General features: G+C 43.2%; 1 protein-coding gene across 1 annotated transcript in view; it reads left to right on the forward strand.

The window, feature by feature from the left end:
• The window catches only part of LOC126092817 (neural-cadherin-like), a 310,348-nt gene that overhangs the window by 93,018 nt on the left and 189,974 nt on the right, over window positions 1-27,356 (forward strand). Inside the window, 2 exon segments of the mRNA XM_049908545.1 lie at window positions 9,878-10,059; window positions 22,679-22,865. Of these exon segments, the coding sequence (XP_049764502.1) occupies window positions 9,878-10,059; window positions 22,679-22,865 (369 nt within the window).

The following is a 27,356-nucleotide window of genomic DNA, read 5'->3' on the forward strand; positions in this document are numbered from 1 at the left end:
CGGAGGATGGAGCGCCGTGATCTGGGGAATATTTTCGTGGCATTTCCTAGGTGATCTCGTCATTCTGGAAGGCATAATGGATCCATAGAAGTATTCATCTGTCATTGGGAACCATGTCCACCCCTACATGCAGTTTGCTTTTTCCTCAGAACGATGAGATCTACCAGTAGGACAATGCAACATGTGACACGGCTCGCAGTCTACGTGTTTTGAGCGAAGAGTACCAGCACGTGTTCCCCTTGACACTAATCTACTTGGCTTTAAATCCAATCGAAAATCTATGGGACCACCTTGATCGAGCTGTTTGTGTCATGGATCCTCAACTGAGAAACTTAGTGCAGCTGGCCGTGTCACCGGAGTTGGAAAGCTCTACGTCCCTGTCGGAACGACACTGTACGTCGGCGCTGCAAAAGATGGTTATTCAGACTTCTGGCAGGTGGTCGCTTTAATGTGACTGGACCTTGTATTGTATTACTAGCATAGTATGGAAGTGAATCATGAATTCTCGGTGTGCTAACTTAACTTCGTCGCCAGTCGATGTTGCTGCTGCGATGTCTGTACATTCACAACAACCTATGAGGAGCCACTTAAACGTCTGTGCGAATGTGCGAACACCGGTGCTACTCAGGCACATAAATATTATAACTAAGGAAATAAATACAAATTTCCGCACCGGAAAAGTTGACTTATTCAGAAAATGGGATACTCAACTCTAATGCACCGTTGTAGAAATACAGCGACGGAAATAAACCGCAACACAAAGAAGTAGTTGTGCGACATTAACGAAAGGTGGGAGGCGTGTTTTTACGTCTGAAAGATGATGTCTATTCAAATTTGTTTAAGCACACGCTGTAACGGTTGTGAGCGTTAGTTATCTTTGAGATTGAACATGAAGAGTTGATTTTAGTCAAGAACGCCTTTAAGTCGACAAAGACGCCACTATCAACATCTTACTGAATTGAATGGGGTCGTGTAATAGGGCTACGAGAAGCTGGAAGATCCTTCTGCAACATTGTAGACACACTTAGCAGGAATGTAGCCACTGTACATGACCGCTGTCAGCAGTGGTCACGAGAATGTTCGGTCACAAGCAGACCGGTCTCCGGATGGCCACTTCGCACTGCCGAGAAGGAAGACCATCGCGTCTGGCGTACGGCTCTGCTGCATCGCACTGCATGTTGTTGTTGTTATTGTTCTGGTCTTCAGTCCCGAGACTGGTTTGATGCAGCTCTCCATGCTACTCTATCCTGTGCAAGCTTCTTCATCTTCCAGTACCTACTGCAACCTACATCCTTCTTAATCTGCTTAGTGTATTCATCTCTTGGTCTCCCTCTACGATTTGTACCCTCCACGCTGCCCTCCAATACTAAATTGGTGATCCCTTGATGCCTCAGAGCATGTCCTACCAACCAATCCCTTCTTCTAGTCAAGTTGTGCCACAAACTCCTCTTCTCCCCAATCCTATTCAATACCTCTTCATTGGTTATGTGATCTACCCATCTTATCTTCAGCATTCTTCTGTAGCACCACATTTCGAAAGCTTGTATTCTCTTCTTGTCCAAACTATTTATTGTCCACGTTTCACTTCCATACATGGCTACACTCCATACAAATACTTTCAGAAACGACTTCCTGACACTGAAATCTATATTCAAGGTTAACAAATCCCTCTTCTTCAGAAACGATTTCCTTGCCATTGCCAGTCTACATTTTATATCCTCTCTACTTCGACCTTCATCAGTTATTTTGCTCCCCAAATAGCAAAACTCCTTTACTACTTTAAGTGTCTCATTTCCTAATCTAATTCCCTCAGCATCACCCGACTTAATTCGACTACATTCAATTATCCTCGTTTTGCTTTTGTTGATGTTCATCTTATATCCTCCTTTCAAGACACTGTCCATTCCATCCAACCGCTCTTCCAAGTCCTTTGCTGTCTCTGGCAGACTTACAATGTCATCGGCAAACGTCAAGTTTTTATTTCTTCTCCATGAATTTTAATACCTACTCCGAATTTTTCTTTTGTTTCCTTCACTGCTTGCTCTATATACAGATTGAATAACATCGGGGATAGGCTACAACCCTGTCTCACTCCCTTCCCAACCACTGCTTCCCTTTCATGCCCCTCGACTCCTATAACTGCCATCTGGTTTCTGTACAAATTGTAAATAGCCTTTCGCTCCCTGTATTTTACCCCTGCCACCTTCAGAATTTGAAAGAGAGTATTCCAGTAACATTGTCAGAAACTTTCTCTAAGTCTACAAATGCTAGAAACGTAAGTTTGCCTTTTCTTAATCTAGCTTCTAAGAGAAGCCGTAGGGTCAATATGCCTCAAGTGTTCCAATATTTCTTCGGAATCGAAACTGATCTTCCCCGAGGTCGGCTTCTACCAGTTTTTCCATTCGTCTGTAAAGAATTTGCGTTAGTATTTTGCAGCTGTGATTTATTAAACTGATAGTTCGGTAATTTTCACATCTGTCAACACCTGCTTTCTTTGGGATTGGAATTATTATATTCTTCTTGAAGTCTGACGGTATTTCGCTGGTCTCATACATGTTGCTCACCAGATGGTATAGTTTTGTCAGTACTGGCTCTCCCAACGCCGTCGTTCTAATGGAATGTTGTCTTCTCCGGGGGCCTTGTTTCGACTCAGGTCTTTCAGTGCTCTGTCAAACTCTTCACGCAATATCATATCTCCCATTTCATCTTCATCTACATCCTCTTCCATTTCCATAATATTGTCCTCAAGTACATCACCCTTGTATAGACCCACTATATACTCCTTCCACCTTTCTGCTTTCCCTTCTTTGCTTAGAACTGGGTTTCCATCTGAGCTCTTGATATTCATACAAGTGGTTCTCTTTTCTCCAAAGGCATCGCACTGCATATGCAGCAGCAATTTGAGGGAGATCTGGCACCACAGAGAGACAACGAACGGTTACAAACCGGTTACTTCAAAGACTGCTCCGTTCCAGACGCCCTGAAGCATGCACTCCACTGACCCCAACCACCGCTATTTGTGACTTCAGTGGTATCATGCGAGAGTTCACTGTAAGGCAGGGTGTATGTCTATTGTGTTTTCTGACGAGAGCTGGTTTTACCTCGGCACTAGTGACGGCCCTGTGTTTGTTAGAGTGAGGCCAGGTAAGAGCCTCCACCCAACCCTTATTGCGTGCTAGACACACTCAGACTACACCTGGAGTTATGGTCTGGGGTACGATTTCGCACGACAGCAGGAGCACTCTCGTGGTTATTCCAAGCACTCTAACTACAAATTTTTATGTCAGTCAGGTGATTCGACATTCTGTGCTGCCATTTTCATAAACAGATTTCCAGAGGGTGTTTACCAACAGGACAACGCTCGCCCACATACCACTGTCGTAGCCCAATATGCTCTACAGAATGACAACATGTTTCCTTTGTCTGCTCGATCACCAGATCTTTCACCAATCTGTAAGCTTTCTATAAAATATTGCCAAACTAAGAGAAAACAGAATACACTGATATCGAAAACTTTCTCCTCATGTAAAGTGAACTTAGGTATCGTATTCTATTGCTGAGCAAAACAAACTGTTGGTTGGCCCTGTGTTATGCATGTGAACAGTGTCGTGATATAAATCTTTAAGCTTCATAAAACATAAAATTTTGACTAAAGACAGTAAATCTAATTAAATGCAAAAGGAAACAAATTGTGCGCTCAATGAAAACTATATAACTAAAACTCAGTACCGAAGCACATTATGAACGACACATGATATGAAGTGTAATGTTAGACTACTAATATTCACAAAAATAGATTACTACTCTACTCGGAAGAAAATAACTGTTTGAAATTGCCAACACTGTTCACTGAAAGTTAATGTACTTGCTAGCATGACACCTAACAATCCTGACTACACACTGTTTGCAAAAGAATGCAAGGTGAGATCTGCCCTGAAATAAAAGTGATTTGCCTTTTGTTCAGCATGCTGTTTTTGTTCCTGGAGTATTGACGTTCTCTAAAGCAGATGCAGCAGCTAAAGATAAATAATATACACAAATTGTCCGAAACAATCGGCTGCCGCCTATGGCGCAAGGTGCATGCACACACAATGAAAATTCAGAACTTTACTATGTATCATGGAGATGGGTTTTATTTTAAACAAAATCATTTTTGAGAAATCCAACTCTATTGACAAAAAGACTGCACAACATAAACAGACTCTAACAATTACGAAATTCGCTCGTTACTTAGAAACTACAAACATACCTTTAAAATTCCTCCAAAATCTTCTCCATCAATAAAATGAACAAAAAAGCATTGTATATTAGTTTTCATCTCCACAATGAAATACTCTAGATAACTTCTGTCTGATTCACAGAAAACGTATCTCATTCTCTGAAAAACTCAGCTACTCACTAGTAGGCCTGGAATAAGAGAGGCCTGACTGACTAGCAGGTCAATCACAGATAAAACAAGATACGGAGTCAAGGATCCTGTTTACTACTCATGCAGTGCGCTCATTCATCTTCGTCCCAGTACAGTAAGGGTGAATTATTTTCAATAGCAGAAAACGTATGAGAACCTTATTGATCGAGCACATAAGAAACGTCACAGGACGACAACTCCAGCGTCATCCACAAACATTATTAACAGTCCCTGTACTGACCGGCCAAGTGTAACAGGCACGGAATTCCATCCCACAAACTGACATCCAGCACCCGTACAACACAATGCATGCACGTCTGTATGTTTGCATTCGACATTCTGGCGGATATACCGGTTATTAATGTACCACCATTTCACACTTTCAGTGGCTTACCTCACGCTTACGTTAACCTGTGATCTTCCAATATTAATCACTTGAATACGTTACCTAGATAAATATGTTCCCAAATGTTCATCACTGTACATTATTTACTTTTTTGTGATGGGATTTTTCTTTCATCAGTGTATTTCTAGCCTGTGCCAGTGTCTCTTTCAGAGACTAAAGCCGAGGTGGTGAAAACGACTGTCTTCTTGTCATCATGGACACTGCTCTGCGATGATGTCTTGCGTTTTCTCGGAGCTGCTGATTTCATGAAGGAATCGTCGTCGACGAGCCTTGCTATTCCTTTGGTGCACCGGTCGATGCTCTTCAGCAGATCCACTGCGAGCAACAGCTGACATCGTTATAAATGGAACTGCCTCTTAAACTGAGGGATGTGGCTTGCATACTGGATTAAGCAGTGGATGTGAACTGCGCATACTCATTCCACTTGACAGCTAGTGTGCAACAAGATTCCTATTATTGCCGCAACTTCTGTTGTAGGCTTCTGGAATTACTAACTCTCTCACTCTGCCTGGGAGGTAGGCTGACCCGCGCAACTTGCCATGCTAGAGGGAAATCTATCTTGCAGTGAGTTGCGATCCCTCGACTCGTCGTCTCGACAGTGAGAAAACCAGAAACGAAGAGAATTGCAGCCTCTGAGATGTGGTGTTGCAGAAAGAAGTTGAAAATTAGGTGGACACATAAGACACGAGGTGAGCAGATTCTCTGCAGAATAGGCGAAGATAGGATCACGTGGAAATCATTGACCCTAAAAAGGTACAAGAAGGCAGGACATGTGTTAAGACATCAAGGAATATCTTCCGTGATACTTGAGGAGCTGTAGAAGATAAAAACTGTAGGGTAAGACAGATATTAATCCAGTAAATACTTGAAGACGTCGGATGAAAGTGCTGTTGTCAAATAAATAATGCACGAGAGAAAATTGTAATTGGTAAGACGATTGATCACCAAAACAAGAGTTACAAGCAAAATATTTAAAAGAAAGTGCCAAGTGTGACAGTACAGAGTTGGGAAGATGCATCCAAGTGTACGACACAGAAGACTCTATCATTTGGCGTCATTCAACTTGTTCTACAAAGAATGAGCAATTTTGTGCTGTTAGCATCCAACACAGCCTGGAAGAACACGTCTCTTTAAACTTTCTAAATTGGTTCCGTAAACAGGGTATCAAAGAAACTTCCTGGCAGATAAAAACTGTGTACCGAACGGAGAGTCGAATTCGGGACGTTTGCCTTTCGCTGGCACGTGGCTTACCAGCTGACTACTTAGGCAAGACCCAAGTAAAACTGTAAGGACGGATTGTTAATCGTGCTTGGATGGCTCATTTGGTAGAGCACATGCCCAAGAAAGGCAATGGTTCCGAGTGTAGGTCTGACACGCAGTTTTAATATGCTAGGAAGTTTCTTATCAGCCGCGTGGGATTAGCCGAGCGGTCTGAGGCGCTACATTCATGGACTGTGTAGTTAAGTCCCATAAGATTTCACACACATTTGAACATTTTTTTGTTCCATATCAGCGCACAATTTGCTGCAGACGGAAAAATGTGTTCTGGAAGGTGTCACAGAAACCCTGTCATTATTCTTTCGCTACGTGTTTTGTCTGGCATTTAAAGAGAAAAACATTCTAAAGCCTTTCTACTTGCTCATCGTTAATTAAAGAGAAAATAAGGGGCACATACAACATAGAGAATGAGTTCGCCGTATCATTTATTTTGAATTAACCGCTATTAGGATCTCTTTCTTTACATGGACGTATAGTGATTTAATACCTTTGAGCCATAATTACTGGGTTCATTCAGTTCTGTAGTGAGTATGTTATATTGTAAACAAATATTTGTAGTTACAAAAATAGTCTTAATTCTCACTAAAAATTTATAATACTTGTACTCAGTTACGCACTTGAATTTAAAAGTGGTTTTACTGTTTGACATCTGTGACTAATAACTCTTGCACTATGTCGTGTCGCATGCAACCAAATTTAGGTCTAAAAATAAAGTTGCTGGAACGTGACTGTTTGAGTTGCTTTTACATAGTGCACATTTTCAAGCCATTTTCAAGCCGAAAATCACCTCGCAAGTATTAGTGGTGCTACGTCTCTTTCTCTTGCCTCCGATATGCATCCTGTGAACACAGCTAAATTCATCCGACATTATAGTGGAGATATTTTTGACTTATTAGTAGTCTTTTGGAGAAAATAATGCAAAAAAGCAAATTTTAAAAGCGATTGTAGCTTTTAGCTAATCGTTCTTCATTTCGTAGACGCTCTTTGGGAGGGGGGGGGGGGGGGGAATGTGTGACTGCTCATGGAATATCGAACGTAACGCTGTCTTCGGCATGCCTAACAATGAGTCCAGCTCACATTCAGACACTTACCGATCCCCTTCCGGTACGTCGCGCTCAGCATTCGTGTTGTATAGAACAACAACCGATTTTGGTAGACCTTCACGAATTAAAAGAGGACTTCAAAAAGTAAGTTATTTATTAATGTGGCAGGTCAAGTAACTTTTGTTGAATGGTGCACTACATTTCCAAGCGACTCAGATAGTTGACACTATTTTTCAACAGAGAGCTGCTACCACGTTTCTGTAAACAGCGATCGGAGCGTTCTACTAATCGTTCAGCTCCTCGACGAAATAAACCCGCTTCTTTGTCATGCTGCCACTCTAGAATCGCTACGTGAACATCCTCATAGTCGAGAAATCTCTTCCCCTATTCCCCCCCCCCCCCACCTTTTGTTCTTTCAGCTTGCCAATAAGATGGAAATGGCAAGGTGCAGGTGCAAGACCTGGACTTCGCAGTCAGCATCAGTCATATCTGTGCAACCTATAGTGGTTAGAGAGAGAGATAATATGAATTGTTCAGAGCTGACGTAGTTATGCTAATGCACGTTTAGCCGTACCAGGAATTGTAAGTCCAGAAACGCACACAGGTTGGATTTTTGCGGCTTAAAAAAGGTTGTGGCAGTTCTCGAACATTGATTAAAGATTAATTCCTTCGAGTTGTGGCGTACGGCTTGTTATTTACCTCGTCTCCCCAACGATGTACGACAATGCCGGCGTGGCTGCGTCGGCTATTCTCTCTTCATGTTGACTTCTTCTCCGAAAAGTTCCGTTCAAAAATGCAAGCCTTCGTCGCATCGGGATGTGGAGACTAGGGCATAGCGCGATAGCAGAATGTAAATTAGCGATTTCTGCATATTATAACTTTTAATTAATACAATATTTGGAGCGATAGGCATCGATATCGGTGAAAAAAACAATTGAGGTACATAAAAGATCCGATAGTATAGCTTTCAGTTTTGTGTCATCTTACTCAGATATAATCATACCTCCCTACGATATCTTTGCCGCACGGGGACGGTGCGAATAATAATCATTACAAACATTTATTTAATATGTAGAACATTTAAATAACCTACACAAGCCTTGGTCAAATTGTTGGCACCATTTCACTTCGGCCCCACGAGACGTTGCATTTGGTCCACATACTGCCAGAATTCCTCCTGGTGAATCTGTGCGTTATTGACACATTTGCTCACAAGAATCGTACTTTCCCGTGTGTTTCAACTTCGGAGTACGTTGCCACGTTGCCGCTACATTTCACTCTCACCACTGTGCTCTCCATGTTATCCGCGCCACGGCAGAACTCCCTCTGCAAGAAACACGGCTCACGTACTCTTTTCTGACAATGAGCTACTCTTTTTTGCGCGATGGTCTCAGCATGGGACGACATGCGTAACTTACTTGTTGAAATGGCTTGGTATATCGCTGACTGAAACACGACCACAACGAAATTCTGTGAACCAGTTGTAGTCTTCTTGGACGGTGAAATCTTCAAATGTGTGTGAATTCCGTAATGTTTGAATACTCCATTAGTAGTGGAGCGCTTGACACAGTCACGTCGATTACATATTTGGGCGTAGCGATATAAAGTGGGACAAGCATGTAATGGCAGTTGTGGGGAAGGCGGATAGTCGTCTTCGGTTCATTGGTAGAATTTTGAGAAGATGTGGTTCATCTGTGAAGGAGACCGCTTATAAAACACTAATACGACCTATTCTTGAGTACTGCTCGAGCGTTTGAGATCCCTATCAGGTCGAATTGAGGGAGGACATAGAAGCAATTCAGAGGCGGGCTGCTAGATTTGTTACTAGTAGGTTTGATCATCACGCGGGTGTTACGAAAATGCTTCAGGATCTCGGGTGGGAGTCTCTGGAGGAAAGGAGGCGTTCTTTTCGTGAATCGCTACTGAGGAAATTTAGAGAACCAGCATTTGAGGCTGACTGCAGTACAATTTTACTGCAGCCAACTTATATTTCGCGGAAAAACCACAAAGATAAGAGAGATTAGGGCTCGTACAGAGGCATATAGGCAGTCATTTTTCCCTCGTTCCGTTTGGGAGTGGAACAGGGAGAGAAGATGCTAGTTGTGGTACGAGGTACCCTCCGCCACGCACCGTATGGTGGATTGCGTGGTGGATTGCGGAGTATGTATGTAGATGTAGATGTACAATTCCTAAGGGACCAAAGTGCTGAGGTCCCTAGACTTACACACTACTTAAACTAACTTAACGCTAAGGACAAGACACACACCTGTGCCCCAGGGACGACTCGAACCTCCGGCTGGAGGGGCCGCACGATTCGTGACGTGGCGCCTCTAACCGCGCGGCCACTCTGCGCGGCTTCTTGGACGGCGATTCATTACCAAAAGTAGAATGAATGGATTCGAAGCAATCTGGGTGAATTAGAGTTTTAAAAATCATTAAATAATCAACAAATAAAATACTTCTTGTGAACTTCCCATTTTTTCAAGACCTGTTCCATTAAACGCCAACTGTTACCAAAATACTCGGTCACTGTCTGACCTTTTATTATTTGAACAATAACAAATTATCTTTTCAAAGGCAACAGTAATGTCATTCCTCAAGAACGCAATCTAGCAGTCGTTTCTAAAAATTTAAAAGGAGGCCATTGTGTCAACTCGCGGCGAATTGTACAACACACAAATTATAGGTGTGATAGCAGCGCACGACTATTGTCACAGCGAGCGTTATGCTGCTGCTGAGAAGGCAACGGACGGCTCTTTTGTACGGTGTCCTCTGTGTTGCAGGTGAAAGCCGTGGACGGCGACGTGGGCCGGCCGCAGGACGTGGTGTACTCCATATCAGGGCCGGGCGTCGCCCCAGAAGGGTCCGGCACTGAAGGGTACTTCCGCGTTGATCCCACCGCGGGTGACGTCTTTGTGCTCAAGGTAGGTCACTAATAGAGGCTCTTCTCAAACGGAAAGATGTACTGATGAGTTTAGGTGATCAAAATGATACAAAATTCAGGACACACCTCCGATTGAGATACTTCGGAAAAATATTACCACTTTGAGCTGCTTGTAAAATTATATATTTACACAATCAGTATCGGTCGACTGATCATCATCAGGTTCCTATATACCAATAAGATAATACATAAGGAACATTATTGGCTGAAACACGAATCTGTTGATTGATGTAAATACACTCCTGGAAATGGAAAAAAGAACACATTGACACCGGTGTGTCAGACCCACCATACTTGCTCCGGACACTGTGAGAGGGCTGTACAAGCAATGATCACACGCACGGCACAGCGGACACACCAGGAACCGCGGTGTTGGCCGTCGAATGGCGCTAGCTGCGCAGCATTTGTGCACCGCTGCCGTCAGTGTCAGCCAGTTTGCCGTGGCATACGGAGCTCCATCGCAGTCTTTAACACTGGTAGCATGCCGCGACAGCGTGGACGTGAACCGTATGTGCAGTTGACGGACTTTGAGCGAGGGCGTATAGTGGGCATGCGGGAGGCCGGGTGGACGTACCGCCGAATTGCTCAACACGTGGGGCGTGAGGTCTCCACAGTACATCGATGTTGTCGCCAGTGGTCGGCGGAAGGTGCACGTGCCCGTCGACCTGGGACCGGACCGCAGCGACGGACGGGTGCACGCCAAGACCGTAGGATCTTACGAAGTGCCGTAGGGGACCGCACCGCCACTTCCCAGCAAATTAGGGACACTGTTGCTCCTGGGGTATCGGCAAGGACCATTCGCAACCGTCTCCATGAAGCTGGGCTACGGTCCCGCACACCGTTAGGCCGTCTTCCGCTCACGCCCCAACATCGTGCAGCCCGCCTCCAGTGGTGTCGCGACAGGCGTGAATGGAGGGACGAATGGAGACGTGTCGTCTTCAGCGATGAGAGTCGCTTCTGCCTTGGTGCCAATGATGGTCGTATGCGTGTTTGGCGCCGTGCAGGTGAGCGCCACAATCAAGACTGCATACGACTGAGGCACACAGGGCCAACACCCGGCATCATGGTATGGGGAGCGATCTCCTACACTGGCCGTACACCACTGGTGATCGTCGAGGGGACACTGAATAGTGCACGGTACATCCAAACCGTCATCGAACCCATCGTTCTACCATTCCTAGACCGGCAAGGGAACTTGCTGTTCCAACAGGACAATGCACGTCCGCATGTATCCCGTGCCACCCAACGTGCTCTAGAAGGTGTAAGTCAACTACCCTGGCCAGCAAGATCTCCGGATCTGTCCCCCATTGAGCATGTTTGGGACTGGATGAAGCGTCGTCTCACGCGGTCTGCACGTCCAGCACGAACGCTGGTCCAACTGAGGCGCCAGGTGGAAATGGCATGGCAAGCCGTTCCACAGGACTACATTCAGCATCTCTACGATCGTCTCCATGGGAGAATAGCAGCCTGCATTGCTGCGAAAGGTGGATATACACTGTACTAGTGCCGACATTGTGCATGCTCTGTTGCCTGTGTCTATGTGCCTGTGGTTCTGTCAGTGTGATCATGTGATGTATCTGACCCCAGGAATGTGTCAGTAAAGTTTCCCCTTCCTGGGACAATGAATTCACGGTGTTATTATTTCAATTTCCAGGAGTGTATTAACGACAGCACACACATAATAAGATGTCACGTACACACATAATAGTATTCACAGCTACATGTTAGGCGAAATACAAAATCATTATCGTCGAATGAGAAAACCGTCAATCAGACACTGAAAGTAAAAGTATGCTATAACACAGTGATGTGAGTCAGTATGAAAACCACACATCATAAAGACGTAAATGGTTTATATTTTTATAGTGTTATCGGTTATGGTATCGTAATACAAGTTCAATCTTTAATCAATAAAAACTGTACTAGGTAGTGTACTCATTCATGTTGTAACTGTGGTCAGCGTTAGCGCTGTGAACAGACTGGCATCACGCAGAGCCGACTGAACAGCTGATCACTGTTTACTGGAAGAACCGAAGATGGTCATAGAGGTCTTCATACACCGATAGTGACTAGTATCTTACTATTAAAAAGCTGTATGTCGTCTGCTACGATAAGTAAGTGTGACGGCCTTAACAGATGTTAATGTATATGACCTCTTATAAAGTGTGTTTTGTCGTCAACGTTCACATCAGTCAACAGATTCTTGAGAGTTTAAGCCAGTAATATTACTTATGCATTATTTCGTTTGGTATGTACGAATGTGATAATGGTTAGTCGACCGAAACTGGATGTGAAAATAAAGAATTTTACCAGCGGCTACAGGCGGTAATATGACATTTTTTCATATATCTAAGAGCTGTGGGGCACCAGCTCCTAAAAAAATATTAAGATATTTCTATCACTGCGTATGAAAAACGTCCGCCATAAAAGTAAGACCTGCTGACACTGTGCTGACATTATGCTTGACTTCTTTTTTTTTTTTTGCTTTTTATTCCTTATCATTATTCAGTAAGCGTGTTTTTCTTGCACTGTTCAGCTTTTCTTTGCTCCTCTTATTTTCAATTATTTTTCTATCGGTTCAAATGGCTCTGAGCACTATGGGACTTAGCTTCTGAGGTCATCAGTCCTCTAGAACTTAGAACTACTTAAACCTAACTAACCTAAGGACATCACACACATCCATGCCCGAGGCAGGATTCGAACCTGCGACCGTAGCGGTCGCGCGGTTCCAGACTGTAGCGCCTAGAACCGCTCGGCAACTCCGACCGGCTTTCTATCGGTCTTTTGACCAGTTTCATCCAGCCCGTAATGAGTTTCTCTCCTGTGCTTGTATCTAAGAGCAGCATTTGCGCCCAATGTCCTCAATTATTCTTTCGATGTATTGCAACCTCTGTCTACCTCTTCAATTTTTACGCTCTACAGTCCTGTCTAGTACCATGGAAGTTACGAAGGTGAATCAAAAAGTGAGTTACACTTTCAAGCTATGGCCGTTTATGGCACATACACGTAGGCACCACACACAATGTAAGATCACTTTTCCACATAGTCTCCAAGAGACTGTTAAGACTTCACGGAACGGGTAACCACCCGGATACAGTTGTTTTCACCTCCTCATCATTTCGGAGTCGTCGTCCACCGAGATCATCTTTCATGTTGCCAAACACATGATAACGCATGGCGCTAGGTCTGGACTGTATGGAGGACGTTGCCATACCTCCCACCTGAATCACTGCAGCAGTTTTGACGTTTGGCGGGCAGAGTGCGGTTTGCGTTATCGTGCAACAAAATCATACTGCCGCTCAATTTTCCCCTCCGCTTTTCTTTGTTTGCCTTACGTAACCGGTGCAGCGTTTGACAATACGAAGCAAAGTTGATTGTCGTGCCTTTCGGCGTAAATTCCAAGTGCACCACATCCTCCATGCCAAAGAACGCTGTGGCCATCACACTTTCCGCTGAAGGTTGGATCTTGGCCTTCTTTCATCGTGTTGATATGGTGTCCACCCATTCCGTCGATGTTCTCTTTGTTTCGGTGATGAAGTGGTGGACCCACGTTTCACCCCCTGTGATGATTCGCTACAGAAAATCGTTGCCCTCTACAGAAAAACGTTTAAAAGATGGCTGTGGCGATGGGAAACTTTGTCCCGTGTGAACATCGGTGAGTTGTGTTGAGAGGCACACGGTTTACAATATCCAAGCTGCTGTTGAACGATGGAGAACACACTGCCGTACGATATGTTCAACATTTTGGCATTTCCTTCAGTGTTGAGGGCCGATCCTCTCTAATGATCACATTCACACGGTCAACTTTTGCAACGGTACTGGACGTTGCGAGCCTACAAGCGCGACATTCGTCATTGAGATCCGTGTGTCCGGCGTCAAACTGCTTAAATCACTTTACAACACCTGGGCGAGAGATTGCACGCTCATCGCATAAAGCAGTGATTTCAACGTGAATGTCTGTGCAATTGAGCCGTTTGGCCCACAGAAATCTGATCGCTGCACGCACCTCCAATTTAGAGTGAACATCCAGTTGCCGATCCATTGAGCCAAGTCCGCTCTGCGCACTAGAGGTGGGAAAACTCGTTCATCAAAAATTCAAATGGTTCAAATGGCTCTGAGCACTATGGGACTTAACATCTGAGGTCATCAGTCCTCTAGAACTTAGAACTACTTAAACCTAAATAACCTAAGGACATCACAGACATCCATGCCCGAGTCAGGATTCGAACCTGCGACCGTAGCGGTCGCGCGGTTTCAGACTGAAGCGCCTAGAACCGCTAGGCCACACCGGCCAGCACTCGTTCATCCTTAGGGACTAGTTCACTGGTGATCACTCTTTTTTGTAAGCTGTCATTGTTCCTCGTTCATTTGTGCGTAGTATATGGGTCTTATGAAAAATTTAAAATTAGTGGCATAGCTGACTGAAGGATGGAAGGCGCCAAAAGGGCGCACTTGTCTGCCCCCTGGAGTACAGAGTTTTTATTCTTTACAGAATTCTCACACACTTGTATAAGTAATTTCCGTGATTCTGTAAAACCTCTCGTTTAGCCAACTGCATTGTTATGTGGCTGATGGCAGTGACATAATATAAGGTGGCGCACGAAAAACCGGTCCCGAGTACAGACTGCTCGGCAGTTGCGCACGATTTGTTGACCGCTACGAGCAGAATAGATAAACATGTAATAATTAGGCAGTGAAGAAATAACAAATAAGCTAATGCAAACAACAACTTCGAAATAATTGACAACGATTGGTGGGCTACAGTGATCAGTCTAGTACGCGGGGCCTATATTTCGTGCGCCACCCTGTACCACAGAGAGTCATCATAGTCTCTTGTCCGCCACGATAGCTGAATGGGGAGCCGGTACGGTAGCTCAGCGTGTTCGGTAAGAGGGTTAGCTGCCCTCTGTAATAAAAAAAAGAGTTATTCGATCAACAACGAACTTCAACGGATGTCTTACGACGTCTGCCCCGAGCAGATGTAACGAACAAAAGCGAACTAAATGAGATGAAAAAAAAAAGGTCAGCGTGATGGACTGCCGTCCTAAGAGGCCCGGGTTCGATTCCCGGCTGGGTCGGGGATTTTCTCCGCTCAGGGACTGGGTGTTGTGTTGTCTTCATTTCATCCCCATCCGACGCGCAAGTTGCCCAATGTGGCCTCGAATGTAATGGGACCTGTACCAATGTGGCCGGACCTGCCACGTAAGGGGCCTCCCGGCCAACGACGCCAAACGCTCATTTCCATTGTTCCGATCATATTCTCTTTACAAAATATGGGACCAGACACTCGATTATGGAGCGCGGGCTTCATTCGGTTGTTAAGTCCATAAGAATGAACATGCTGTTTTACATCAGATGAAAAAAAAGGAAAATGGCCACTCGTGTGTGCCGTGCCGACTCCCTTTGCTTGTGTAATAACAAACAAACTTGCCTTTTTATAATTATGTCTTCCGCTGTTTATCGAAATAATGAAGTAAGCTGATATGCCCTTTTGTTACCTGGAAAGATGTATGTATTACATGCAACGTAATTTTTATGTAATTTACGTAATTATAAAATACGTTTAATACGTCGTGGACGCTGAATAGAATACTAAGAGAACCAGAAGAACACAGCTGAAGAAAGGTTTGAAACAAATCTGGAATGGAAGTGCGCAGCGAAAGAAACGAACAACAACTCGCTACTGAACTAACTAGGAGCAGTCGGCAGTGGAACTGCGTGCGACGAGTGGCCGCACGAAGAAGGACGAGTCCGCCCGAGGGAGACCGAGACCGAGACAGACGTGAACGGGACCGACGCTGGAACGAGACCGGCTAACGTGCCGTTGCGGGAGCGTGACCTACCGTCTCCCGTTCCCGGAAACTACAAGTAGAAAGCCACGACCAAAGTGAACTATGTAAGACCGTTCCTTAGAATTCGTTCCTCGCTCCTTCCTTTCATCTTGGTTAACCTTTCCTTTGGGCCGTTAGTTCGTGAACGACCCATCTCTCCTGCGCACACAACACGACGGGATACCTCACCAACAGACCTATTGGACGTGTCAGCACGTACTGTCGCGTGCTACACATGGGCCATGGTCACGACACAGCGTGATCTCGCGGTGAGCTAGTATAACTTACTTTTTGATTTACCCTCGTATTCTTTGATGTCCAATCATCTTATCACTTCTTATTGCCAATATTTTCCACATGTCGCTCTCTGCGATGATTCTGCGGAGAAACTCCTCAGTTCTTATCTTATTTGTCCACCTAATTTTCAACATCCGTCTAGGCCTATAACATCATATCTGAAACGCTTCAACTATCTTTTCTTCCAGTTTTCTCACAGACCATGATTCCACACAATGCTGTTCTCCAAACTCACATTCTCAGAAATTTCTTTCTCAAATTACGACCTAATTCTGAGATTAGTACACTTCTTTTTTCTAGTAATTACCTCTTTGCCTGTGCTAGTCTACTTTTTACAACCTCCTTGCTTCGCCCGTCACGCGCAATTTTGTTCCAGAATTAAAAGAATCCCTTCAGTTGGTCTACTTCCAGTTCCACACTTTTGATGTTAAGCAGTACCCGTCAGCGAATCTTATCATTGATATCCTTTTAATATCACTCCTTTTCCTGCCTTTTATATTCGCCATTGTTTCTTCGGTATTCTGATTGAATACTAGGGACGGAAGACTGCATCTCTGTCTTACAGGCTTTTTAATCCGAGCAGTTCTTTCTTCGACTTCCGTTCTTATTTTCCCTCTTGGTTATTGTACACAGTGTTTATTAGCTGGCTTTCCGTACAGCTTACTCCCATTTTTAAAAGCATTTCGAACATCTTGCACCGTTTTACAATCTTTTTCTAGGTCGACAAAACGAATGTACGTCTCTCGATTTTTCTTGTCTTGCTTCCATTGTCAAGAGCAACTTCAGAACTGTCCCCCTACTGCCTGTAACACTCAGGAAACCAGATGTCTTTATATAGCAGCTCTTGGACTTTCTTTTCCATTCTTCTGTATATTATTCTTGCCCTCAAATTCAGTGCATGAGCCGTGGAGATATGCGACAATTCTCGTATTTATCTACTCTCGCTGACTTCTAGATTGTGTGGACGATGTTTTTGTCAAAGTCTGATGATATGTTTCTAGACTTATAGATTCCACAAACTCCATTGGTCGTTTGGTTACTACCTTTCCCACTGCTTTTAGAAATTACAAAAGCATCTTATCTACACCTCCCAAACGGCTGTTAAACTGCGACTCTAAGGCTCAGTCCCCTATGTCCTCCATATCGACTCCCATTTCTTCTTCTATCACCTCAACAAACAGTTGAAGCCCCTCGTAGAAGCCTCCAGTATAGTCTTTCTATCTATATGTTGAATCAGTCCTTCCCACGACGGTTTCTTTTTGGAGTTCTTCACATTTTTCCTGCTCCCATTTCGCATTGGTATCCATGCACTTTATAATTATTCGATTCATAGTGATTTATATTGCTATATTCCTGTGTTTCCCTGAACCTTTTTTTGCATTTCCTTGTTTCATCTAACAGTTGAAGTATTTCTTTTGTTACCGAAGCTTTCTTCAGGATTGCCTTCCTTGTACTTATTTTTGTCAGTCCAGTTTTTGTTATTGCCCTTTTTCAAGACGTCTATCCCTCTTCAATAGAACTCTTTTGTGGTCTTCACTATTACAGTATCTGCAGCCTCAGAAAATTTCAAACGCAGCTTCCTCCCATAGTACGAGGGTAACTCCAAAAGAAATGCGCACTATTTTTGTAACAATACAATTTTCATTCTGCATGTGTAAAAGTTTTACAGTGTGTAGATACATCCTTCCCGCTTGTTTTCGAACTTAGTTCAACCTATTCCCGTGAGTGGCACCGTCACAGCATGTCTTCAAGATGGCTGCTGCACTTGATCTTCGTCAGAAGCAACGTGCTATCATAGAATTCCTGTGCTGTGAAAATGAGACAGTGGGAAACATCCACAAGAAGTTGAAAAAGGTGTATGGAGATGCTGCTGTCGATCGCAGTAGTTAGTCGGTGGGTAAGCAGGTTACATGATGAAAGCGGGCAAGGCAATATTGAGGATTGTCCTCGCACAGCAGGCCTCGTACTGCACACACTCCAGACAATGTGCAGAGAGTTAACGAATTGATGACTGCTGACAGACGCACCACAGTGAACAAATTGGCACGCTACGATGGGATAGGGGAAGGAAGTGTTTGCAGAATACTGAAAGTGTTGGCGTTAAAAAAAGGTTTGTGCCAGGTGGGTTCCCAGGATGTTGACAGTGGCTCACAAAGAAACAAGAAAAATCATGGAAGCGATCACAAAACTTGTATGGTACACTGAAACACCCGCCTTACAGTCCTAACCTGGCCCCATGTGACTATCATCTCTTTGGGAAACTGAAAGACTCTCTTCGTGGAACAAGGTTTGAAGATGGTGACTCCCTTGTGCACGCTGCCAAACAGTGGCTCCAACAGGTTGGTCCAGAATTTTACCGTGCGAGTATACAGGCGCTGGTTCCAAGATGGCGAAGGCAGTTGAGAGGGCTGGAAATTATGTGGAGAAATGAAAATATTGTTCCTAAAGGATGGATCTACTCACATTAAAACTTTCAAACATGTATAATATAAGATGGATTTAAATAAAATAGTGTCCATTTCTTTTGGAGTGACCCTCATAATTCAGTATCCCACTTCTTTCCACATTGCTTGTTTCAAACAATTCTCGTAAACTTCTGTCTACTCGTCATCATTACCAAACAGTGGCTGAGTTAATAACTGCTCCTGGGTACGCCTTACAGTCCAATATCTGATACCGCAATCTCTGTCTGACCATGATGTAATGCAGCTGGAATCTTCCCGTGTATCCAGGCCTTAGCAGAGAATATTTTCTCCTCCTTTCATTTTTTAACAGTGTATTACACGAAATACAGAGAATAAAATAGTTTCTATAAAGCTGGCAAATGCTTCTGCGGAAAGATAAAATCTTAAACAGTAGTGATGATCAGAATTATGGGTCGTGTAAGGTTGGCTGGCGTATTAATCGTTCATAGTGTTTCAGGTGCATAATAAGCAGTATGTACGTGTGGTAGGGAGCTCGGGGCAGAACGAGTTAGCTAAGCGACAACGGAATCAGGCTGTTTCCTCGTCTGGAGAAACTGTAACCTATTGCCACAGTCTAACATAACTGTCAAGACATTCCGTCTCGTTTTTGTTGCGCGTAGCACAACAGCGCCCCAAGCGGTCAGAAAGCGACGCTTCTGAATATGTTATCGGACGTGTGTGAATACTAATGTTATACTGATTTGTAGCATAGTTTTTACAACAGGGAGCGTATGTAGTGCCTTGAAAATAACTAAAAACGACTTCACACCTGTCATTATTCAGTTTCCTAAGGACCCTCGGAGGTACGAGACAGTACATTGCAGGATAGTTTATTTACGATGCTCTTGTAACATACGGAACATTTATTGAATAACGTCGTTTTCCCGTAATAACAAAAAACTGCTAGTAAACACCAGAAGACCCGACCTTTTGTAGATAAGACATCGTGTATCTACCCAAAGAAGCAGAGTTTTATTCGCTACACCTTCAGCCAAATCAGTGAATGTGGAACGTAGGAAACCTATGTGGAACGTAATACATACATTATTTAACGAATCAAATAAGCCACCACAACTGCAGTTGCAGGGAGAACTACATGGACGTGGTAAATAAATCGTCAAAAACAATATAACTGCAGAAGATACCAATCCAACAATTTTTGCTAAATCTGAATCACAAACTGCAAGACTCTTCAACAAATTCGCGTTTGAAGCAAAAGTTATCACACATACAAAAATAATCGTATATTAGAAAGTTGACTGAAGTGTAAGAATGGGCGAATCATTGGGCTCCAGAAAAAATTTTTAAGTGCCAAGGAAGGTGCATATGATAATAAGAACAGACACCAACTGGAATAGATGTTTCTCTTGCATGAAATATGTGTAGACATTCTCTTGCTTTCAGATGAATTTGCTAAAAATACACACTTATTCGAAAGTATTTCTTCATGAATAAATTGTACCTTATATCATTTAATCGGTGCGATTTTTACATGTATTTCACGATAATTCATGTCTACTGGTAATTTACTAACACATGGATAGCAAAATATAACAACTGTTTCGTTAATTAAATAGAAAATAATTAAAAACAAACACTGCCCTTACGATGCATGTGAATCTCTGCTTTCTCCCTGCTTGGAGAGCTGGTGTCGCTCCAGCAGGCAAAAGGTAACAACATTCGTACCAGATAGTGTGGTGACTGTATGTATGAACGGAAGTCTGTTGCTAAGGTAGAATACTCAAAATTTCTGGATGTGTGCATTGATGAGAAACTGAACTGGAAGAAACACATCGATGATCTGCTGAAACAGTTAGGTTCAGCTACTTACGCTGTTAGGGTTATTGATAATTTTGGTGATAAACATATCAGTAAATTAGCCTACTATGCCTATTTTCATTCACTGCTTTCATATGGCATCATATTTGGGGGCAATTCGTCATTAAGAGAGAAAGTATTCATTACACAAAAGCGTGTAATCGGAATAATAGCTGGAGCCCACCCAAGATCACCTTGAAGACGTTTATTTAAGGAACTCGGGATATTCACAGTACCTTCGCAATACATATATTCACTCATGAAATTTATCATTAATAACCCATCCCAATTCAAAAATAACAGCGAAGTGCATGGCTACAACACTAGAAGAAAGGATGATATTCACTATTCTGGATTAAATCTCACTTTGGCACAGAAAGGGGTGAATTACACTGCCACAAAAATCTTTCGTCATTTGCCAAATCGTATTAAAAGTCTGAAAGATAGCCAACCAACATTTAAAAGCAAATTAAAAGAATTTCTGAATGATAGCTCCTCCTACTTAATAGATGAATGCTTAGATATGAAGTAGTAATTGTAAAAACATTAATAAATTAATTATTTTGTGTAAAGAAAACGTATCTCAAAGTGATACGTTCCACATCATTACGAAACGTCGTATTCATGATCTATGGAACAAGGATTAATGTATGCATGTATGTATGTATGTATGTTAGACTGTGCTATTGTAGTGACATGTAACTATGTCTCTGAATGGAATGGAAGGTACGACAACCATTTGACTTTGCTTGGAGTGTGACTTGCAAGTGAACGGTTGTCCTTAATGTTACCGTACCATTTGCATTTTAATCATGTAGTATTAGCCGTTAATTCTTAATTGTACGTCCTTAACTGACATGCTGACACGTCATCTGAAAACTACATGCCATTCGCTGTACGTTAGTTACATAATACGTTTAAATCCGTATGTTATTTTGTTCCCCAAAAGATACTATACTGAAACGTGCACTTGGGACGCAACGTTCTGCCCCTCTGTTTTTTTAAGCAAGTGTATTTCAAACTACATATTTCTTTTCAAATGTTCAAATGTGTGTGAAATCTTATGGGACTTAACTGCTAAGGTCATCACTCTCTAAGCTTACACACTACTTAACCTAAATTATCCTAAGGACAGACACACATACCCATGCCCGAGGGAGGACTCGAACCTCCACTGGGACCAGCCGCACAGTCCATGACTGCAGCGCCCCTGACCGCTCGGCTAATCCCGCGCGGCCATATTTCTTTTTTTCTTGCATTTCCAGATGGTGTGAACTTACATTAGATGGACTGACGACTGTAATTGGATATTAAATCAATAGAAATGACCATTTCAGCCTCTTTATCTTCTAAAATGAGAGTTTTAAAAGTATCTAAGGAGTTTAACGTATTCAAATCAATATTGGAAAGATACATTCGTAAGGGTAAGCATATTCTCAACTATAGAGTTGACAAATCAGATGGGAAAGTTAAAAATGTGTTCATTGCGAAGACGAGGTGAAAGCACATCTGAAGCCAATGGACAGAAGACTTTTTAGTCCAACGGTGACACATCTCATTGTCAGACAGCCTATCAGCTAGCAGAAAGAAAAGGCTTGCCACACGTAGTTGACAAAGAAACTTGTCTAGCTGTGCAGAGATGGGTTGTAGGATTGATTACCAGACATCATCCTACGTTGTCTATTCGCATGTCAGAAAATATAGCTAGTGCATGAGTAACAGCAATCAATAAAGAAACAGTAAACGAACTTGGTATTAAACATTAACAATAATTGTAACTTTTCAAAATGACGTTAAAATATTTTCTCATTGTCAACGATTTTTCTGAACATTCCTCATTCCTTACTATAAATTGTGCATTAAACAACTTTATGTCCTAGTTTCAAGATGTTATTCCTAATACTTAGAACGGTTGTGCAGGAATTTCACCAACAATTGCCTTCTCTCATTCTGCCCCGTAGGCAGGGCGGAACGGGAAATACGCAACAATTCTTTGAAAAAAACGTAATAAATACATAACAGTGTTAAGTGATTTTGAACTGAAGTGCGTCAGGTTATATTACAAGGTGTGTTTTGATATATTTAAGAAGTGTTTTCTTGTGGTCTTTTATTTTACGACTGTTGTTAAATGTTAGATAAACTGTTCCACCCCGAGTTCCCCTACAAGTGTTACGTATCTGTGTTGCAGCCTCTGGACCGCGACCCCCCGGATGGCCGCCCCCTGTGGCGGTTCACGGCATTCGCGCAAGACGAGGGCGGCGCCGGATTGGTTGGATTCGCCGAGGTGCAGGTGGCGCTCACTGACGTCAACGACAACGCTCCCTTCTTCACACAGCCGCTCTACCGCGGCTACGTGGTTGAGAACGCTCCGGCAGGTGTGGAGTTGATCCTTGTGGTGAAAAAGTAGATATTCCGCGTTGTTCACTGGGCAAGAACTTAGAGGTGTTGGTTTATTACCGGCATCCTCCAACCTGTATATAATGTTTGATAAGTGATTAAATCTTCTGAACGCCTATGAAAAGTGATTTTGTGTTGCATTTTTGTCGTTATAGATGATTATGGTAAGATGGAAGTGACAGAATCAGACGTTGTGACGCTCGGTAGCCTAAACCCCACAAACAGCGTCCGAGATTAATGTCCTCATCCAGCGTATTGATAACTTACAGTGGAACACATCCACACTCCATTCGACAATATCATTCCTTCCATACAATCTACACTGCGCAACACGATTAAAGGGACATTTTTTCGAAACGATGTAGTTCTCTCCCATTTTGACGCAGAAGTTTGAAATTTGGCAAAAAATCTGCCTACAATCTTCCTCTATAATGCTGTGAAACTGTGGCGCCCTGCGACGTGAACCTCGGGCTCGACACATGCGGAAAGAAGGCCACAGCTCGGAAGATCGCGCAGGTGGATTAATGATGTCTCACTGGCACCAAATTTCATCACAATTCTGACCAACGCCACCGTGGACATGTCACACAATGGGAAAGTCTTCAACTCCCTCTTACACACATTCATCCCTTCTTTCGATGCCTCCGCGATTGAGGTCAGAACCGCGACACCCAGCATTGAAATCAAGTGGGTTTATTAAGGGTGACAAAGGAAAACATTTCTAGCACATCGCCGCTCAGAATCGGCAAGAAAATACCTCAGGATCGCGTAAAGGACGTCAATGAAATCACCCCTTCCCTAGAAGCATTCATTTTCACTCTTTTCGCCAGCCGTTGTGTCCGAGTGGTTCTAGGCGCTTCAGTCTGGAGCAGCTCCAATGCAGCTATGTGGTTGAATGGAAAAACTTGTTTCCAAATCCCAGACAGCATTTTTAGCGTATAGCGTAACACTAGAGATCTAAGAAGCCTGTGTACATTTCTTACGACCTCAGTCAGCACACCATTTGCTGTTTGTGATCCTTCTCAATCAACCTTCGGCTATATTCCAGTCGATATATCACTGAACCTCTGACATGCCATCGAGACAGAATGCATTACAAATACTGGAGGAATATCTAGCTGCATTATGAGGGAGTTGCAGATACTGATTTCATACCATGTTCCTTAGCTGAATCACTTTCTAAATTCGGTAATTTTATTACAAGGCTGCACTGTCAGTGACGTGTAACCGCACTGTTAGTCTGATAATATACACTTCAGCAATCACTGTCTGTATTCAGTGTCACGGTATTTGTCTGGAAAAACCACTTCATTCGGAGGTAATGCCATACCTCGATTTATAAAGCTGGTATAGCTTTTAACACTGGTACTTGTGTGCACCCATAAAACCAAAACCGCTTGTGATAGTAATATGGTCGTGTTTTTTAACATATAGCGGTTTGTAAGACGATTATGCCTCTCTAAGACACAGTGATACCACTCACAGGAAAAAGTTATGAGACGTGTCCACTCATTGCTGATTTTCAGTCAGTATTATTTCATGTCGCCAACAATCGGTTATTGGCGGAGTATTATGTTTAGTAGTAGGGGATGCGTGATAGGTTCGCCTTCAGCATCAGGCTTATAAGGTATGTGTGTTTGTTCCAACATGTGCAAAGGGACTGACTATGTCCAGTTGTAAGGAAGGTATGGATTTGATGTGTAATACTGTGATAGGAAAGGGGAAAGTACGTCAAGTCATAAGAATGGTACAGATATTTCTACTTCCAGAGCCACAGCCATCAGCAGGGTTTATTCCCAATACTTTGCTTACTGTCGAATGTTGTCCGATTGAGACCACGATCGTAATATTTAATTGTAAGTACAGTGATAAAATATATATGTGGCCAGTTTCCTAGGAAGATTCTGTCTGCGCCGGCGGCCTGTGACGGGGATGATTCACGTTTCCACCTAAAGGTAGGAGCTGTCTGAATGAGAAGGCCTGTTGGGATGCAGGAATGTAGGTGACTTAACCACTGCATCCCCTAGACGGCCGAATAGCGGACTAATACTTAATATGTGTTGGATAGCTTTCGTGATCGCGTGGAAATTTGAGAAGATTCAATATGGACATTATTTCCTTCCATGTAAATTGTCTGGTTGACTGCTTCTATACATTTTGCGCCTTTATTTAGTTGAGAGAACATCGATTGTGGTGTGCACATGTAGCAGGTGAAAGACAGGTGGAAGACACGTTGGCTGGTTCCCTAGACATGAGAAACACCTTAGTTCACTTTGTAAATTATAGGGATAATTTGGAATCTGTTACATCATTGGTATTCATGAGTGCAAATATCAGTTTCCTCTATTTTTTCCGCGTTTTCACGTAAAGGTCTTCGCAGATGGGATACGTTTCTAGTTACTCAATGGCTTACAGCATGCTCCACCTTACTAAAGTTTCAGGATTCTAGAGAAATAATTTCCAGTCCATATCTTCGGAATTATGTTGCGCAAGTGATACTGCTATGCAAACGCTATTGCTATGTATTTGTCACCGAGAAGTATCGCGTAAATGGTTAAAATTCTGGCAAACCATGTCAAAATACAAGTGTTCTTGTAATCCCAGAGTCTGGACATTGGTGTAGAAAACAAGCAAGCAAGTAGGTCGGGGCCAGAAACAGTGACGCCTTTGTGCCGAAGGGAACCGACGAAGTCTTTGTACAACAGATCAGAGAGTGACTTCAGTCCATCAAGGGCGCTCTGGTCATGCATCAGAAGCTCATGACTTGTGACTGTCGGCTGCGGTAAAATATCTAGTGCTGCGAGGAGTATATACGGTACTGTCTGTCTTTGTGGTATATGTTCAAGGGTCTGGCGGTCGATAGCTATATGAATGATGCAAAAGGGGCGATTTTGTACGGCGCAGGATACGAATTGTACATGTTTGCGACATCGACACCATATGCGGTGATATATTGCTGGGTCGGAGGTGGGTTTCACGCTCTAATATTCAAGCTTCGATCCTCAGTGGCAGAGCAGTATAACTGAGTAAAAGTCTTTCCATATTTGATGATCTGTAGGCCACTTAGCAGGGTTTAACAGTCAGTGCAATATGGCAATCTGTACAAAATAGTTTTTGCCAATGAAAGTCTCGTATGCAGAAATAAAAAAAAAGTGGACAGTGCTTATACACCGGCGGCATCAGTAAATTGGCGAGTAAATTCAGTAAGAGCCAATCATAATGCTCAGTTCATTTACAAGACATCCTTTGTGCCGGGACATAGGAGCCTCTACATAGCAGTGAGAACGTTTGCGTTTCGGAAATGTTTGTTGAAAGCAGTAATTAACGATTTCCAAGAAGGGTAACACGCGATGGATAGGGTGTCACGTTAAGACCATCAGGAAGAATGCATTCGGCGTTTTTCTGTGCTATTTTCGTAAACAGTTTCTGCCAGGACAAGAATTTCCATACAGACAAGCTGAGACATCACGAAAACTCCTACAATAGCGACCATTAACTATTCCTGGGACACTTAACAATTTCCGAGAGATCGACTTGTCTCTTATTTTTACATAGCCATGTGACATCAAATGGTTCAAATGGCTCTGAGCACTATGGGACTTAACTTCTGAGGTCATCAGTCCCCTAGAACTTAGAACTACTTAAACCTAACTAACCTAAGGACATCACACACATCCATGTCCAAGGCAGGATTCGAACCTGCGACCGTAGCGGTCGCGCGGTTCCAGACTGTAGCGCCTAGAACCGCTCGACCACTCGGGCCGGCCATGCGACATCAGCGTAACATTGAGAACCTTCTAGATGCGCCGGCGATGTTAAGTCACTATGCAAACATTTCGCAGCGACGTGTCAGCCATGCTGGGCGGATAAACGCATGCACATCTAGACACAGCTCGCATATCCGGTTAGGATCACTAGGAGCAGCTTTCTATTGCGCGACCTGTGAAGACAGTATCCACTGGTAGAAAGGTATCTCACCAGCAATGGTAAGCATGCGCACACGGCCCAGAGGCATCTCATGCCTTGGAGTTCTGTAGGGGCCAGTTAGCTGATATGTTGCGATTGGCGGTAGTTCGAAAGCGTTTTTTTACTTGCAATGAGTGTTTGTGCACTGCATTATTTTCGTCTGTTTATGCCTTTTCCATGCATTATTTTGACAATTTAAAAGTTGTTTGCGTCTCTGCACATCAGTGTACTGCATTATTTTGGTGATTTATGAGTAGTTTGTAGGTCTGTAGACTATTTACTGCGACCTCAAGCACGCCAGGGTAAGTGCTTTGTATCAGTGTGATAAATAATCTACGTCAAATCCATTCCTAAATAAATTTTATGCATTATTTCGACAGTTTATAATTAGTGAGCATGTCTGCACATCAGTGAACTGCATTATTTCGGTGATTTACGAGTAGTTTGCAGTTATGTAGGTTATTCAGTGCATTATTTTGACAGTATACAATTAGCAAGCGTGT

This window comes from Schistocerca cancellata, chromosome 7 (genome assembly GCF_023864275.1).
Source record: "Schistocerca cancellata isolate TAMUIC-IGC-003103 chromosome 7, iqSchCanc2.1, whole genome shotgun sequence".
Lineage (NCBI taxonomy): Eukaryota > Metazoa > Arthropoda > Insecta > Orthoptera > Acrididae > Schistocerca > Schistocerca cancellata.